Source organism: Hydra vulgaris, chromosome 01 (genome assembly GCF_038396675.1).
Source record: "Hydra vulgaris chromosome 01, alternate assembly HydraT2T_AEP".
NCBI classification, from domain to species: Eukaryota; Metazoa; Cnidaria; class Hydrozoa; order Anthoathecata; family Hydridae; genus Hydra; species Hydra vulgaris.
The window spans coordinates 40675335-40695107 of NC_088920.1; the positions used below are offsets into that span (position 1 = coordinate 40675335).

The 19773-nt window shown below is 27.9% G+C and overlaps 1 protein-coding gene across 1 annotated transcript in view; it reads left to right on the forward strand.

Annotated features, from left to right (window-relative positions):
• LOC100203284 (FERM, ARHGEF and pleckstrin domain-containing protein 2) overlaps nt 1-19773 on the forward strand; it is a 73930-nt gene that overhangs the window by 22367 nt on the left and 31790 nt on the right. Inside the window, exons 3-15 of the mRNA XM_065788159.1 lie at nt 44-86; nt 1060-1135; nt 1594-1638; nt 1838-1890; nt 2166-2239; nt 2462-2508; nt 2602-2778; nt 8701-8758; nt 11646-11749; nt 16948-17022; nt 17752-17829; nt 18713-19193; nt 19383-19545. Coding sequence (XP_065644231.1) covers nt 44-86; nt 1060-1135; nt 1594-1638; nt 1838-1890; nt 2166-2239; nt 2462-2508; nt 2602-2778; nt 8701-8758; nt 11646-11749; nt 16948-17022; nt 17752-17829; nt 18713-19193; nt 19383-19545 — 1474 coding nt within the window. The remainder of the gene's footprint in view (nt 1-43; nt 87-1059; nt 1136-1593; nt 1639-1837; nt 1891-2165; nt 2240-2461; nt 2509-2601; nt 2779-8700; nt 8759-11645; nt 11750-16947; nt 17023-17751; nt 17830-18712; nt 19194-19382; nt 19546-19773) is intronic.

Here is a 19773-nt window from a genome sequence, read left to right on the forward strand (position 1 = left end):
GAAGAGTATTAATATTTCTTTATATCTTAACTCTTCTTTTTAGTGCTGGCTTGATCCATTAAAATCAATTCAACGTCAAGTAAAAGGTTACAGTTTTTAATTTATTATAGTTTCATACATTTATGGTTTTTTTATTGTTTTTTGTGAAGATATACTTATCTTTTTCTTTATTTCATTATTTTCCTTAAAAAAAAAATGTTTAAAAATATTCACACAAAAAAATTCAACAATTACTTTATGGGGTTTTTATTATTTTGAAACTAAAGTTATTAAATAATTTTGAAAAATCTGTTTTAATTTTTTTATAAGACCCTACCTATTATTTAAAAGTAAAAAAGTTTTGACTATGTTCAATTAATTTTTTATATTTATACTTAATGAAATGAAATAAACTTAATGAAACATATTTTAACTAATGATTTTATATACCCTTGGCCAACAACAACAATCCTTAGCCAACAATCAGAAAAAAAATGTAAAACAGCAAATACAAAAACACTTTTCATTTTTTCAATTGTTCACTAAATTTATTGTTTGCACCTTCAACTTTCTCATCTCAGTGTATATTATGTTGTTTTTATTTTGAATTAGTTCTTATTTGATAAATATTAAATTCTGATAAAAAAGCAATTCTTATAATTTTTTAAAAGAATTAATAAATATATATTATAAAGCATGCCTTTAAATGTTTTTCAAATGCCATTTTATGTATATGTTAAAATAAGTGTGTATTTGAGTAATTTTTTCAACAGATGTAAACAAATATGTAAATACTAAATTATGTATACAAGTGTGTCCTCAAAAGCAAAGCAAAGTAGGGTGATTAACATTTAAGGCAGAAGGATTAAAAATCAAAATAATGATAAAAAATAAAAAACCTGAATACAATTATTTTATCTCATTCTGTTGAACCCAACTTCTAATCAGAGCTTTTGTAATTATATTTAATTTTTGATAGATCTAAGTATGCAAAAATATATCTAGAAAAAAATTTGTTAGATTTAGCAAAAAAATTTTATTCAAGTTGAATAAGTTTTAAGTTAATAATTATATTTTTAGATTGCACTAAAGTAACATTCAAATTTCGGGTGATGTTTTATACTTCAGAACCTCATTTACTTCAAGAATACACAAGGTTAGTTATTGCATAATGTCTGTATTTTAATTTCTAGGAAAAAGTTTATACAATTGATTGCAGGTATTTTAGTCAAATAACCCAGGTGTATGTATGAATAACCCAGGTGTATGTATGAATAACCCAGGTGTATGTATGAATGACCCAGGTGTATGTATGAATAACCCAGGTGTATGTATGAATAACCCAGGTGTATAGGTTATTTGACTAAGTCCAGGTGTGTAAAGGATATAAACATTTTTTCAATTTAAAATGATTGCATTAAGTAAGTAGCTTTCTAGGTTCAAGGTTCAAAATAAAAATTTATTTGAAGTAATATAAATTTTTATAACATCACTTAAGTAAATCGTTACAACATTACTAAAATAAATCTTTACAACATAACTAAATTAAATTTTTTTACAAAAACCAAATGAAAGTTGAAAAATAGAAAATAAAATAACATATATTAAATTTAGATATTTGTTTACACTGCAAGTTCGTAGAGATCTTTTAGATGGAAGGTATAGCTTTTTTAGATGATTTTAGATTTTTTATTTTTTGGATGTGATTTCTAATGAATATTTTCTGGATGTGTGCACATGTTTTACCTGAATATTTTCTGAATGCGTGCATATTTCAAATTTATATTTTTGATATGCACAATCTCTTGATAAAAATACTGGTTTCGATCTATAAAATAAGGCTAATGTTTTTTTTTAGGCTTCCTTGCTCAGAGGACACAGGTGCTTTAATGGCATCCTATATTGTGCAAGGTATATAATAAGTAGCTAGTCAGTGACTAATTTATTTATTTAATTTATTTCATCACATTTTTAAATTTTCTTTTTATCATGTTTATCGAATTTGGTCAAAATAATTTAAAGCCATTTTTTCAAGGTAAATAATAAGTGGTTATTATTTTTTTAAATTTTTTTTCGATTTGGTTTTATCTTAAATGACTATTTATTTAAAAAAAAAAACAAAAAAAAAAACAATAAATAAACTTTATTGTTTTAATGTAAACTTTATCTAATTTGTTATTTTAAAGGTGAACTTGGTGACTTTGATCCAATTAATCATAAGGAGGGTTATTTAACTGGCTTTCAGTTTGTCCCTAAACAGGTAAGAGTATAGTAGTAATACTATGTTGTAGTGGTTGCTTTATATGGTTTATTATAACATTCAGTGGTTGCATTATATGGTTTATTATAGCATTCAGTGGTAGCATTATATGATTTATTATAGCATTCAATGGTAGCAATATATGGTTTATTATAGCATTCAGTGCTTGCATTATATGGTTTTAAATATATGATTAATGTTGTTGTTTTTTTAATTTTTTAGACAGAGGAAGTTGAAAAATCAATTGTCAATTATCACAAATCTCACAAGTAATTTTTAATTTATAGTTTTTGAAATTTTTTACAATAATTGAAAAAATGATCAATATAACATGTTCTACTGATCATTCAATTTTATTTCAGAGGTTTGTCTGCAGTTGAAGCAGATCAAAAAATGTTAAATATTGCTCGGCAACTTGATATGTATGGTATTACAACATATAGTGCACAAGATAATGAAGGAACTAATATCGATTTGGCAGTTTATCATATGGGGATTTTTGTAATTCAAAATCATAAAAAGATTAATTCTTTTTCATGGTAAAGTTATTTTAAAATTTTATTAATGGAACCTTATACTTCTAAGCTGTTTAATATAAATTTTATTTTCATAAAAATTAAACCTAAATCAGTTCAGTAAGGTTTTTGAAGTGTTTCTTCTAAAGCAAATTTCTTTTTAAGAAAGTGTTTCTTCTAAAACAATCCATTTTAGAAAAGTTTTTCTTCTAAAACACTATTTTAAGGAAGTGTTTCTTCTAAAGCACATCGTTTTAAGCACTTTATAGTATTTATAGAAAAGAAAAAGAGAAGCAACATTATGACAATGTGACAATGGTTGAAGGTTGGTTCCAACTATGTTTACAATATGTTTTGCACCTTGTCTAAAAGAGAAAGGGCATCATTTGAGGATACGCTCCAGATATGGCAACAGTATTCCATACAAGGACGGATTTGGGATTTGTGGAGATAAAGAATAGAATCCGGAGTAAGAAAGTGACAAGCACAAAAGCAAGATGCAACCTTAACAGATTCTAATTTTGTTAAAGTTCACCAGCCACTGAGAGCTGATATTAACATTATTGAGCAAGTTTAAAATAACTTTTACTTCCTTAATACAGCATAGTTGTAAGAAATGTAATCTCTCAGTAGATGTTATATATAACATTACACTTTTATGTTTTATGGAATATGACATAACTGAGGTTCAAGTTTTTAACAACATTGTTATATTCAGGAAGCGGCATTTATTTTAAAATTGTTCAGTAATGGTAATAACTTATGATGTTATATATCATCTTGGCATGGTATAATTTATGATGTTACATATCATCTTGGCATGTTATAATTTATGATGTTACATATCATCTCGGTTATATTCAAGGACATTGCTTATTTGAGAAATGTTTTTTTTAGTTTATATTAAAATGTTGCTACAAAGTTATTTCTTTGCAATTAAAAATCAAGTTATAAATACTCCTATATCTAAATAAGCTTTTAGATAAATGCAATTGTTGTTGTTTTTATTGGCAGCTGTGCAAATCAGATTCCGTTCTGGGCAGCATAAACCTACGCAACTTGTATAAAGGTGTTACTATCAAAGTTTTTGAAGCATCTTCATCATCTAGAAATTTTTAAACATATTTTCAAGGGTTAATACCAGGGGGTATAAAAAAACTGGACCATGTGGTCTTAAATAAAAATTGTTAGATTTCCAGAAGTTGTTTCATGAAAATAGGTGTTTATGAAAACATTGGATAGATATATTTGTTGTGTTGTTTTTTAAAGTTTTATATTAACTTAAATTTTATTTTGAAAGTAGAATAGTTTATCACCTCTGGACAAGTTTTATAACATCAATAAGGAAGGATGCATGAACTTTTTTTCAAATGCGCTGTGATAAGAGCCATGGCGCTCTGTGATAAGAGCATAAGGGCTTCTCAGGGCACCTAAAATTACTAAAAACAAAATTAAAAAAAAAAAGTTTCAGTTTATTATGTAGCCGCATTATTGTATTGTTATTGAAAACTTAATTCCTGTTTTGGAAGTGTATTAGTATCATTAACAAACAACCTGGAAACATAAATTCATTAATTTCCCTAACTAAAATCTAAAAGATTTTCTTTTTAAGTTAACGAACAGTCTCGCTTTAAAAAAGATTTAATAAATTTTAAAGCCATAAAATTTCACTTTCTCGATAACACTTTTCAAGAAAAAACAAGTAATGATAATAAATTTTTTCGCAGATTAAAAAAAACTCCAGCTAACAAAACCTTCAGCATGCGCATGCGTATCCAAAGATACGCATGCTGAAGGTATTATTTGGCATTTTTTTAATCTACTGAAGGTTTTGTTGGCTTTTTTTATGAAGTGAATACAATCACTTCATAAAATATGCCAACACTTCTATTTACTAAAAGATTTAAACCTGGTAGACCAAATAAATAAAGTAACCAACTTTTGATTATTCAAGAAATTTTTAATAGAATTGACATAAAGGTCTTTTAAAACCTCTGAATAAGGTTATCAAAACTTATTTCATCTGACATTAACTCCAAATTAAAATCAATAGGCTTTGCTTACTGGTTATTACCAATGGAAAAATACCCAGAATGTAATAAATTAATTCCATAACATTGATGAAAAACACCTCTGTAAATTTGATAAAAATGATTTTGATCCGCCAATTAATGAAAGTATATTCAACGTTACTATTATTATTATATACCTTTGCCGAGTAATATATAATAATAGACAAGAAAAGTGAATTTAATATGTTCTATGCAAAAAAATTTTATTAATGTTGAAATGTTGTAGATTTAAAATGAAGCCAGATTGTTTGTAGTCATCATGGGGGTTTGATGTCACCATGGGTGATTAATGGCACAAAGGTTTGTGTACTAGTTGAGAATATTTTCAACCGTGATTGTGAATGGACGATTAGTTTTAACAAATGAAAATAAAAATGGGGAATGTATTTAATAATAGTTTGATGATAACATGGTTCAATACTCAAAGTATTACTAAAAAATAAGTAATTTTGGTTGTTTTGAATGTCTTCATAAAACGACATTGTATAAATAAGTCCAATTTTTATATGTATATGTATATATACATATATATACAGTATATGTATATATATATACATATATATACAGTATATGTATATGTAAATATATATATATATATACATATATATATATATATATATATATATATATATATATATATATATATATATATATATATATATATATATATATACATATATAATGTTAACTTGAAAAAGTGTGACATAATACCAAACCATCACCAGTTAAACTAGTCATATATTCTAGAACATTCTTTTACAGAAATTTTAAGCTCATAATGGCTATTTTTCCAAAAGTGTAACTGATTTAATTTGAATTTTAGTAAACACTGTTTTAAAGACAAATTGTAAAAAAAAAAGCTAGTGATGTGAAACTGAACTTAACAGAAGATATTGTTAATTTTATGCTTGAATGTGACAATGAAATTTCAGATTCTAGCGATAGTGACTTTAATAATGTGAAAGATGGCACAAATATATCCACTGAAGATGACAGCAATGATGTTATGAACAACTCATTTGCTAATATTGATCAAAGTGTTGTTACCCAGCCTGTTTCTTTTGTTGTTCCAACTAGTAAAAGGCAGCGAATGACTACAAAAAAAAAACATGATGTATTGATAAAATGTATCAGGTATGTGCAGGCAAATCTTTTATAGTGAGCCAGGTGTCCATGAGTCTGTATCATCAGATGGTCAGCTGGATATTTTTAAACTCATTCTCTAATCAACTTGTAGATATTATATTAAAAAAATAGATTGTTATTATTATTTTTTTTTTGTAAATTGTTGTTTTTATGTAGGCTCTAGTGACTTCTGAAGAGTCTTTAATAGTATCAATAATAAGGGCAAATCTGTAATTCCACCACTCTTGTATGACTCAGACTTTGTCACCTCACCTAAAGTCAAAGCTGAATTGTTTGCTAAGAACTTTTCATCAACATCATCTCTTGATTTCACTAGTTGTGTTCTACCTGATATAGGTTGATCCATTGTTTGACATTTGTATCACTCCAGCTTCTGTATCTAAAGTGTTTTTCTGCTTAGACTCTTCTACAGCTTGTGGTCCGGACAACATACCTGTTATAGTCTTGCAGAAGTGTTCTCCAGAGCTTTTGTCTATACTTTCAAAACTATTTAACAAGTGCTTATCAGCGACTTGTTTTCCAGCCTGCTGGAAAGCAGCATCTGTTATCCCTATTTTTAAAAGTTCTGGAAAGTGATCTGATTCGTCTAACTAATGTTCCATTAGTCTTCTTCCTATCATAAGCAAGGTTTTTGAATCTTTAATTAACAAACACTTAATTTCTCATCTTGAATCTAATAACTTACTTTCTGATCATCAATATGAATTTCGATCTTCTCATTCTACAGCTGTTTGCTAACAGTAATAACTGATAGGTTTTATCGCGCATTAGACATAGGTGGAGAGGTTAAGGCGATCGCTCTTGACATTTCTAAAGCTTTTGATAAAGTTTGGCATGCTGTTCTTCTAAGCTATTTTCTTACCGTGTATCTGGTAACATCTTTAAGATTATTGAATCCTTCCTTTCCAATCATAGTATACTTTGTCCTCAATGGACAGCACTCTTCTTCATATCCTGTAACTTTAGGGGTTCCCCTAGGTCCAATCCTTGGCCCCTATACTCTTTAATTTACATTAACGATCTACCAGATATTCTTACATCTAAGGTTGCATTGTACGCTGATGATACTATCATTTATTCTTGTCACGATAAAAATAAGTGCTCCAAAACACCTATTCATCTAGTTTTTTTCCTCAAACATCTTTTTTTTGGAATTCGCTCCCTTTATTTTGCTTTGCTGATTCATATAATTTGCAATCTTTTAAGTCCTCTCTCAATCGTTGTCTTGCACTACAAACTTCATCTTTTTTCTTCTAGTAACTTTCAACTCTAATAGTGATTGCTTGCAGCCTTGTTGGAACTGAAGATGTTAAAAAAAAAAAAAAAAGATATTATTGTAAAAATGATATATATTGTTAGCTACTGCTCACAAAGTTAATTCTACAAGAAGATGTGTAGTTTGTTATAACCAATTTGAAAAGAATTTTATGTGTTGCACTTTGCTTTGAGAAAATCAAACTGTATTGAAATATTAATTGTATATTGTAGTAAGGTCCATTTAGTTTTTTATGGATTTAATTATATTTTTTATGTAATTTATGAATATTTTTGACTATTTTTGTTCACTATATCTAATATTTGTAATTAAAAAAAAAATTATTTTAACATTACCACTATCATTTCCATTAAGAATATCATCCCCAGTTCCCAGCTCATGTCAAACTCTTGCTCTGTTAATCTCTAGGGATTCCCTAATTTTTCTGGTCGGATATTCTGAAGTGGCTGCCAAGGTCATAAAATTTAGCTAATCAAAGTTACCACAGTATGTTTTAGTGTGTTCAGTGGTGCCTGAACTTGTTCATTTTTCATTTTTGCAGGCTCTTTAATGTTCATCACTGCTTAAAATATTTTCTTTTTCTCTTGCCAATATATTTACTTCCACATAAGCATTTATCTTGGTAAACACCCGAATTTGTATTCAGAGACTTGTTTTGTTGTTGTACAATCAAATTGGGAGCTGTTGTAAATATAACTCTGACGTTTTGTTTTCTAAATTCTCTTCGGAGTTTTGGATCAATACATTGGCATCCAAAAAAACTTAACAAACTGTTGTTTGTCTTAGATATTTTATTTTATGAATCTATAAAGAAATCAATTTCTTGGTTTCTAAGAACAGATTTTTTCAAAATCTGTTCTTAGAAACCAAGAAATTGCTCTACTTAAAAATCCTTTAAAGTCACCAGTGATTATGCTTGGCTTGATATTATTTGAACATTGGGTTTGGTTTTATTTGAACATTGGTTATCGCCTAGTTATTGTTTATAACTCATAAAATCTGTTTATTGTATTCGTAATACAAATGTCTAGAAAAATAGGTTGTTTTCTTTTGTTTTCAAGTTCAACAGTAAATTTTATGGAGGGATTTTGTTTATTTAAAGTTTTATGAAAGATTTCTTGTTTTTCTTTTCAATCGAAGCAAGCATGGGTATCATCCACATATCTTTTACAAGTTATTGGTTAGAATAAATTAGTGAAGGCTATATTAATTGGTCTTTTTTCAATATTTTGCAAAAATTTGAAATTTTTTGTAACAGAAAAAATAAAATTATAATTTACATAAAAAGTAAAAACAATCTTTTTTACATTAATTTTATTAAATTGTGTGACTTAAATTGATAAATTGTGTTACTTAAATTGATAAATTGTGTTACTTAAATGGATAAATTGTGTTACTTAAATTGATAAATTATAATTTTTAATGTTAATGACATTTTATAATTGTTTTTAGGGGAGTTATAAGAAAAATTAGTTTCAAAAAAAAGAAGTTTTTGATCAAACTGCGGCCAGTAAGAATTTTGTATTTACAAATTTGTATTGAGTTTTTTTATGTAAAATATCATTAAGAGATATTGAAAGAATCGTTATCTAAGCTATTGAGATATTGAAAGAATTGTTATCTTGTGTAGCAATCTTCTTTTCAATTAGAAAAAATCATTATAAAAAATCCACAGCAAAAGTGAAAACATCTGAAAATGAACAGCATTTTTAGATATTTTCATACATAACAAGGCATCACACAAGAGTAATTTAAATCAATCTCATAGGACCAATATTATTAGGTTGGTATCATATAATAAATAGTTACAAAATAATGTGGAGCATATGAGAGCAACTTGGAGTTTATTCCGTGTCAACAAGTTTTTTTAAACTAATAAAAAATAACTGTCCAGTTATTATGACTTTCAAGTTTTAATGAATTCAAATTTTATAAATGAAAACAAAATCTTTGGAATTCAGTTCTAAAATTAGTATTTTATTTGGTGGACACGGAAAAATCTGGTCAACTTTAAATTAAAATATCTCTTAAACCAAAAATCCTTTCTATTTCTTTTATTTTTTTAATTAAATGATACTTCCTTATCTTTAATTGTGTTGATAATTTTTGATTACAAATCAATGATTTGCAAAATGTTTTGGAAACAAATTGAAGTGCGTAAAAAAGTTGTGAATTTTTTTTGCAAAAATCCATCAACTTCATATTGCTTGATTGCTAAATGAACAAATGTCCCAAAATCTAAAGTCGTTGATATTATAAATAAGTTTAAGACTACTTAAAGCTTTGAAATAAAACCTGGAAGTGGAAGAAAGAAAACTTTCATAAATCTAAAAAGGTAAAGCTGATTCATAGTTCAATAGCAAGAGGCCGAACCAGTCACAGCAAGATCTAGCACGAAAACTCAAGATCTTATATTAAAGAAAAAAAAAATTGAAAAGGCTGGAATTAAAGCATTTTAAAAGAAAAATACACCTCAGAGAAGTATAAATGGTGAAATAATTCAATGCGCAAATAAGTTGTTTAAAATAATGGCAGATAAAAGTATGTGCATAATTGAAGACTATGAAAAATATTGCAAGGTAGATTTTTCACAACTTCCTTGTCAACAGTTTTACTAGGAGAACAAAGATAAATCTGTAGATGATCAATTTAAATAATTTGATAAGGAAAATTTGCATCCAAATTTTTGTGTGGCAAGCAATTTGTAGCTGTGGTATACAGTCCTCTTGTTTTTTCACTAAGAAGACCTTGACTGCCAACCTCTACATTAAAGAATGCCTCTATCAAAGACTTTTGCCATTTCTGAAATAACACAAATGCTGATGTCTCTTTCGGCCAGATCTTGCTGCTTCTCACTAATCTAAAAAATTTCTACAGTGGTGAAAAGATAATGTGAAAATTGTTCCTAAAAATGCGAATCCTCCAAATCATCCTGAAGAGCGCAAAATTCAAGATTTTTGGGCAATAGCTGAAGAAGTTCTTTGTAAGACAGGTTGAGTAACAAAAAATAAAAAGGACTTCCACAAAAAGTTGATTAATGCCACCAATAAGGTGAAAAAAGAAAAAATCTGCAAAATGATGACATCAATTTGATATAAATTTTGATCTCTTGCCAAACAGCCCATTAAGCCCCTTAAAATTAAGTTGAAACCCTAATTGATGTAAACACAATTCATATAAAAAAATTGAAATAATAAGAATTTATGGATTTAGAGAAATTTCAATTTAAAGTTGAGATTTTTCTGTGTCTACCTGGTGGTTCCACCCGATGGAATTTAGAAAATAAAAAATAGTCATTTGAATTTTTTTAGTGTAAATTTTTTTTTATTATAGAATAAATAAACAGCTTTACACCGGAATAAATTATAAAAAAGTTTAAAGAAATAAAGAAATTAAAGATAGGTGATATTACAAAATGTAAAAATAAAAATAGAGGGGAATTCTTGCCCACTTAGTACCAAAGAAAGCCATGGCCAATATTTGTTTAAATAAAATGACATGGAAAAAAGTCATGGCTAATGTTTATTTAAATAAAATGACATGGATGTGTAAGTTATGGCTAAAATTTATGTAAATGAAATTATAGTTTGAAAAATGTTGCAAACAAACCCCATTGGGTTTTGATCAAGCTAATCAGAACTTTATGCTAAAGAGACAAACAAGTAGGTTTGTACAAACAATTTGAAAAGTACAAGCGTAAAAACAATTTGAAAAAGTACAAACAATTTTCTAGATTTTTATTCTGTTGAATTTCATTCTAAATTTCAAAATTTCGTTTCATTGCATAAACATTGAATCACTTTAGAATCATTATTATATTTTAGTATAATAATGATTCTAAAGTGATTCAATATATGTAATATATCATAAAAATAGTTTACATTGGTATTTTTATCATATATTACATAACTGTAGACTTTGTTATTGTTTATTACAAAGTAAGTCTGCATTGATGTTATTTTTTGCATTGGTCCTTATTCTTTACTTTCTTTAAGTTTAAAGTCGTAGGTTTTGTTATCTAGTCCTCAAACTTGGTCTTGGTCTATCTAAATCCCTTACATCATTGTCATCAAATTATTCATCAAAAGATTTTTATTCAGCCTCATATAGAAATTAAGCATGGTAAAATTGTTTTACTATGCTTCCGTATTGTACCATGCATTAGAAGATAAGTTTCTGCGTATTTAATTTTTCAAATAAGGTTTTCATTAAAATAAACATTTTTCAAATAAGGTCTTCATTAAAATATAAATATTTTTCAAATGAGGTCTTCATTAAAATATTTTTCTAAAATAATGTATGAAAACAAATTTTATTTCTAATTTAAGTTATAAATTTCTTTTTAAAAAGTTATGGAATTTTTTTAATAAATATTTTTTGTTATTAAAATTATTTAGACTGCAAATCAAGGAGATGGTAATGTCATTTCATTCACAATGGGAAGCAGAAACATATCTAAAGGATTTTGGAAATTTTGTTTAAATCATCATACATTTTTTAGGTAAACTTTTTTTTACATGTAAATACCTAATTTCAAACAAGAATTAATAATAACAAAAGAGCAGCCCGAAGACATTTTGATTCATACAATATGTCAATTTTGTCAGGTCAGGTTATTCTGCTACTGGTAATATGTAACCCAGTACAATCTACTTCATGTCCTGCTGCCTTGTAGGATACGCCTTTTTAGGCAAAGGCAAGGAGATGCCAACTCCGACTTGAAACACCTCCTGCATGGGGCTCTTGGTTGAGTAAAGGCTAGAGATGGTGTCTTAATAAAAATACTCATCTTGGGCAGATGTTAAATGCATCTTGCTACTGTCTTGTAGAAGGCCTCCTAGACAGAGAAGAGGTAAGACAATTAAGGGGTAAGACAGTTAAGAGGTAAACAGATTCTATCTGTTGACCAGCTTTGCACCCCTTCTTCATCTATTAGGCTGGTGCAGATGTATTTTTAATACATTGTTTCCAGTTTAGGATGTTGAGTGCTTGATCTTCTTGACTCAATGCATGGGTTTTGCTCGTGTCTCTGTTTTTATGACTAGGCAACTCATTCTATTATCTCCTAATGAGGGTACAGCTCTAAAACTCAGGCTGGCTGGTAGTCAGGTTTCCCGAACTCTGTGGTAGCTCTCAGAGAGGCTGGTTCCATCAACAGCTGAAAAATATCAAAGTATTAACAGTGCCATGTTGTGCATGGATGGTGTCCCTGTTTGCACTTTTGGTGTGCATTGCCAAGGCCACATTTGGAGCCCTTTGTTACAGCTTAGGGTTCATTAATAGTAATGTGGCAATTGCTTGGGCTATTAAACAGTGTTCTGAGTACTATCTATGCTTTGAGTCAAGTTCTTTAACAAATTTAAAAATGAATAAAGTACCAAAAACTAAAAAACACAAAGAACCATCATCATTACCAAGTTCTCTAAACCTATCATTCACTAATATTCGTGGTCTTCGAAGTAACTTTTCTTCTGTTGAATCTTATCTCTTGTAAAGTTCACCAGACCTACTTGCTCTTTGTGAGACTAATTTGAGTTCAGCTGTCTCATCTTGTGATCTTAGTGTTGATGGCTATCTTCCATTAATTCGTAAAGACTCCAATAGTCACATGCTTGGCCTGGGCATTTACATTCATACAAATTCACCTATTTGTCACGAAACTAGGTATGAATCTATAGACTATTCTTTCATGTGCTTTTGTTTAGCTCCACTTCACTCTATCCTCTTTTTCTTTGTTCTATATTGCTCTCCCTCAAGACTGCAATCTTTTTGATGCTATTTCTGATCATATTGACCAAGCCCTCTCTCTTTATCCATCAGCCTATATTGCTGTTGTCAGTAACTTTAATGCTCATTACACTGAAAGGCTTGGCTCTAGTGTCAGTGACTCTGCAGGCATTAATATGAATTTCGATCTTCTTGTTTTAGAGCTGATTTGCTAACAGTAATAACTGATAGATTTTATCGTGCATTAGATAAAGATGGAGAGGTTAAGGCCATCGCTCTTGACATTTCTAAAGCTTTTAGTAAAGTTTGGCATGCTGGTCTTCTCCATAAGCTTTCTTCTTACGGTGTATCTGGTATTTCTCCAAAAGCTTTCTACTTATGGTGTATCTTTAAGGTTATTGAATTCTTCCTTTCCAATCGTAGTATAAAACTTGTCCTCGATGGATAGCACGCTTCTTATTCTGTAACGTCAGAGGTTCCTCAAGGTTAAATCCTTGGCCCTATACTCTTTTTAACTTACATTAACGATCTTCCAGATATTCTTACATCTAAGGTGGCATTGTTCGCTAATCATACTACCATTTATTCTTGTCGTGATAAGAAGCCAACAGTCTTTGATTGCTTGGAGGGGGCATTTGAGCTTGAAAAGGATCTCACTTCTGCTACTGCATTGGGCTCACAGTGGCTGGTGAACTTCAATTCAGATAAAACTCAATTTTTTTTGGCAAATTGTTATCGCAATAATTTAGATCTTCCTATATTTATGAATGATAATGCACTCGATGAGTCATCCACTCTTCATCTTCTAGGATTAACTCTTACTTCCAAGCTTTCTTGGTAACTGTATATAAATCTGTTGCAAAATTCTGCTAAAGTTGCATCTCTTTATCGAGCTCGACACTTTCTTACTTCGGATTCTATTCTCTATCTCTATAAATCTCAAATCCAACCTTGTATAGAATACTGTTGCCATACCTAGGGCGGATCTCCTAATGATGTCTTTACTTTTTTAGACAAGGTGCAAAAATGCATTGTAAACGTAGTTGGACCTGCTCTTGCAGCCAACCTCCAACCATTATCACATCGTCGTAATGTTGCTTCTCTTTCTCTTTTCTACAAATACTATAATGAGCACTTGCTCTAGTGAGAGCTAGTGTCTCTTGTGCCTTATACTAAAATTCCTTCTTGTGTTACACGTCATTCAATTAAGTCTCATTCTTTTTCTGTGTCTGTTCCTTAAAATCATCTGTCAATCATTATCTTACTCTACAATCTTCATATCTTCTCTTCCGGTAACTTCCAACTCTAATTAGTGGTTGCTTGCAGCCTTGTTGGAAGCGAAGATGTTTAAAAAAAAAAAATGTATATGAGATAAAGATAAAAGGTTTAAGAACATATGATGACTTGTTGACTTAATGAGATTATTTAAGAAAACATGAAGCAACTTTTAATTTGGAAGTAAATTCAAGTCAAATGATTAAATTAAAAAATTAATCAATTAGTGAATAAAATATTTTAATATAGTTATGGTTGCAGGGATTATATTAAAAGCTCATTAAATTGACAAATCTAGCATTTATAATAAAATATACTCAAGTATAATTGCATCAAAGACACTACTTTAAAAAATTGAAAACATTACCAAAATAACCTTAACTGTATAATATTGAAAACAGTTTTTTCATTATAAAAGTAAACAGTTATTTATACATAAATACTAAGACTCAATATATAATTTGTTGATGTTCCAATGATATTTTTGGTGTTACTCAATGTTATAGAAAAAATAATCAAAAGTATACTGCTTAAGTAATAGAGAAACTATCATGACTTTTCAAATGTCATAGTAGTTTCAAAAAACGAAATTTTGAAATGTTCAAAAAACATTTTAAAATTTTTTTTAAAAAGTTTTTTGGTTTTTATATTTTCATGAGCCTGTTTGTAGTTGGTTGCTAATGATAAAACATCAGGTTTTTATAACTTTTTGACATTTTCAATGTCTACTTAAATCATTTTTTAGTGTATTTATCTAAAAGGTTCTTAAAATATATTTTTAGCCAAATTGTTTATTTTATTTTACTAAATTGTTTATTTTCATTTTTCTCAGGAAATACCTTATCCTATATTTTATTAGAAAAAAATCATCAGTCCAACCATCGTGTGCATTTCTTGTTTAAAAGTTGTCCAAATTTCTTTGACAGGATGAGCTGATTTAACATGTTCTGATGAGGTTAATTCTAGCTCACAGTTACTGAGATGTTTCTAAACGAATGGAATCAACTTCTTGATTAATGCACTCTTCAGGTACACTTCTTAGTTGCTACCAATTGACCTCAAACTAACATAGATTTACTCATATCTTTAGGTGAAATAGTGAGCCAAATGATTGGGCTCATTTTGTTTTATTGTTTTACTTGACATAACTAGATCATTACCAGTCATAAGTCATTATCATAAGTCATTACCAGTTAGAAGCAAATAATAAAGTAGTACGATTAATCTAATCTAAAGTCGTTTTTATGGCGTCATGAACATAACATCATTAATCAAAATAAAATTGTGGTTTTTATAATTATTTAATAATGTTACTAGGTTATGATGTGGTGTGTTAATGTGGTGCGTTGTTTCTTAAACCCAACGATTCTTAAAGAATCGTTGGGTTGTATTTTCTTGAAGAAAAAGGTGCTCTTGTAACTTAAAAGAAATCAATATTGAGAGATGATTGATGAATTCTTTACACCAAGTTTTATTGAAGTATGATTACAACAGGATAATATGTGCCCAAGCAACAGTGGATCTGTTAAGAACAACATTTAACAATTTTTTGAAATCCATAGTTTTGATTTTTTTTGTGACTTCTAAGATTAGCAGATTTGACACCTACTGACTTTTTTCTTTGGGGGTCACCTGAAAGTAAAAGTGTATATTGAAAAATTGCTCTAAAACATTTAAAACATTCATAAGAAACATAAAATCAGAAATAATGGATGGAAATACAGTGAGCTTCCGATATCTCGAACCCCGGATGACTCAAACTTCCAGTAACTCGAAGTACTTTTAAATTCCCCTTAAACTCTTGCTAATATTTTTCTCATAAAAATCACACGATAACTTCAACCCTCATTAGCTTAAGCATTTGCCAAGTGGAATCATTTCATCTGTTCCCATGGTTAATATTCTTCCAATAACTCGAAATTTAGAAGAAAAATTAAAGTAAAAATTTAGTGAACGTTATTATGTTTCTTTAATTAAGTTAAACTTTTTCCCCTCAAGTGCAGCCAAGTTTCCCATCAAACTTTGAAGAAATTTAATAAAACCGCAATAAAGCCCTTGCATCGCAATGTCAACAATGTTAGCAATTTTGATATTAGAATAGTTTTTAGTATAAGTAATGCTAACGTGCGTTGGAATATTATAATAAAAGTTGTGTATTGTGTTTACATTTTACAATGGCTACTGTTGCAGTAAAAAGAAAAAATTAACATGAAATCAATCAATGAAAAGAAAGCTGCTTTGAAGGAAATTGGAGAAGGATTGTCAAAGTCTCAGGTTGCTATGAAATATGGCGTTCCAAAAAATACGCTGTCAACATGCATCAAAAATAAAGAAAAATTTTCAATTCTATGGAGACTAGTGATGTGCCATCGGCAAAGGCATTTTGAGGCCTGATAAATATCTATTATGATAAATAGATGTTTTGCATAAGTTCCAAAATTATTTACTACAAGTATATCAGAACAATATAGTTTTAGAGCTACCACCACCATGGTTAATTTGACAGAAGGAAGAACTGCATAGCTTAGTTTAAATGTTCAGAAAGGGTTCATACTTTGAATAATTAACATTAGAAAGTTCTGAAATTTCTTTAAAATACTTAGTTTTTTTTAAGATTGTAATCAATTTCTAAATCTATACTTATTAATTATAAAATCTTAGTATACTTATTTTGTAGTTAAAAACTGTTATGTTTAGACTCACTTCGGTTAAACCTAAATCAAACAGCAAATCTAATATATTAATTAAAAGAGGCTCATCATACCGATACAGGTAATTTTTTGTAAATTATTTCAAAATTAAGTTTACAGCTCTCCTCTAGCATATAAATTGTAAAACACGTATATTGTACTGTACGTATACTTGATGTTTTTTTGTATAGGAAGTGTTTTGTAAAGTTGTGTTTTGTTGTAAATCTAACTCAAATAGTTAATTTAATTCTCATGTTTAAAAAATAAGTTTTTAATTTTATAATGGTTTGTTTTTTAATGCCATCCATAGCTTACGCTTAATTTTTAGTGTAAATTTAATTTTATATTGCAACATATGTAAGTAATACAGCAATGTAAATAATGTAAAAGCAAAAATAACTCGGAAATTTAAATAAATAATACTGCAGTGCAAAATATTAGTATTATTATTAAATGGATTTAATTTGAGACTCAACAAGAAACTACATAGCAATAGCCATCAGAATTAGGAAAAATGAGGTCGGGAATAAACTATTATAGTTCGGCAAAAAAAATTTGACTCCAAGGGGTTATCATAAAATCATAGAAACAAGGCGGTGATTTTTCATAAATCATAGTTACTGTAGTTATCAGGCCTAGAAAAAAAAACTTTAATTATTATTTTTTTGTCTTGTTCTTTTTTGTCTTTTTTTTTAGCTTAAATTATTTAGTTTTTATTATTTAAATAATATTATAGTTTATTACAATTTAGTCATAAATAATAATGGTTTAGTTTATGGCTTTCATAAATTTATTTAAATATATATTTTAGTGGAAGAACAAAGAAAGAAATTACTGATATAGCTACTAAAAAATTACGATGTACTCCTGATGTCTCTGCTGACAAACTGTAAGTTATAGCTGAATTGTGATACAATGATAATTTATAATTCTAATTTTTTTTAATTGTTGGTTTCACTCGATCTGAAATCTATTTTATTATTGTTATGATAAATTAAAATTACTTGATCATACGCACTTTTGTGACACCATGGTATAAAAGACACCAATATTAAGTTTTCTCAACATTTTATTAAACTAAAATCAATTCAGAAATACTTTAATATTAAGTTTTCTCAACATAGGTTTATTAAAAGTACTAAAATCAATTCAGAAATACTTTTGTTTTTTATTTTAAAGCAATTTTTGCAATCTTATTTAATTTATCTGCTTTTTTTAAAATTAAATATTTGTTAATGCATTTCTATTCTTCATTAAATCTAAATATTTTTCATGTAGTTTTTAAAAACTTTTAGAATTTTTTTTGAATAACACGAACAATATTGTATGCCAAGTTTTTTCAGTGTAAACTAAGTTTTCTAGTTTGTGCTTTTTATTTCAAATACAATACGTTAAAAAAAATTTAACATGTTCTAACCAATCCTTAGTTATAACATGTCAGATTAAAACGTTGTCTGACATATTTTATGTAGTAGTGGTATAATGCTCACTTTATAGGCAAGATGTTCAATCCCCATTACAATTCTGGTAGTACCACACTCCACGCAACAGTCTTATTGTTGTATTCTCGTGTTTAATAAAAGCTTATTGTTTTCTCATGTTTAATAAAGCTTTCTGTATTTTCATGTTTAATAAAAGCTTGTTGTATTATCATGTTAAATAAAGCTTTCTGTATTCTTATGTTTAATAAAAGCTTGTTGTGTTCTCGTGTTTAATAAAAAAGCTTATTAAACACGAGAACACAAGAACGAAACTTGTTTTTATTGTTTTAGAAAGCAAAACAATTCTCCCCAAGTATTAGCAACTACTCCAAGTTGCAGTACTCCACACTATACAACTAAAGAAGCTAAAAAAGAATTTGATAAAGGAGGCTTTAGTTTATACTCCGATCAAAGTAAAAATGACAATATTAGTGAAGATTCAATTATTATGAATGACAGTTTAGCAAAAAATAATATTATTAAAATGAAGCATGAAGACTCATTTGATTATTCAGTTAAACAAGTAAAACATGAAAATTCATTTACTCAAGATTATTTAATTAAACCAAAAGTAGTAGAAGATAATGACTTAGTTATACCAAAAATAGTAGAAGATAATAACTTAATTATACGAAAAATGGTAGAAGATAACAACTTAGTCAATGAAAATATTAATGAATCTAAACATGAAGCTGATTTATCTAAAGATTCTGAAGATATTGGCCTTCAATTTAATGTACCAAGTTATACACCTGACAACAAAGTTATTCAGGTAATGATTTTTTCAGCTTTTTATCATCAGTTAAATATTATTTGTTAAAAAATTGCTGAGAAAATTTAAAGCTATTTTCTAACAGAAAACATTGTAATAATGTTTTGTAATTTGTAACATTGAAAATTACGAGTTATAATATTTTATAATTATAATTTATAATTAAAATTTTTTTCGTTTTTTAAATAGAACAAGACTGTTTTCTCAAAATCAAATCATTGGCAATATAATATTTCGTCAATATCATCAGATGACTTAAATAATGAAGATGATAACCTTCCAGTTCAAGAATACCCAGATGTTAATAAAAATGATGTTGAGATTGATATTCAATTAAGAAATAAAGTTCAAGGTTTTACAGATTACTTAAAAATATACATACATATCTATGTGTGTTGTATACATGTGTGTGTGTCTATATATATATATATATATATATATATATATATATATATATATATATATATATATATATATATATATATATATATATATATATATATATATATATATATATATACATCTACTATAGCGTATATATAACAAATTGTTACTAGTTTTTCCCACATTTACAACATAC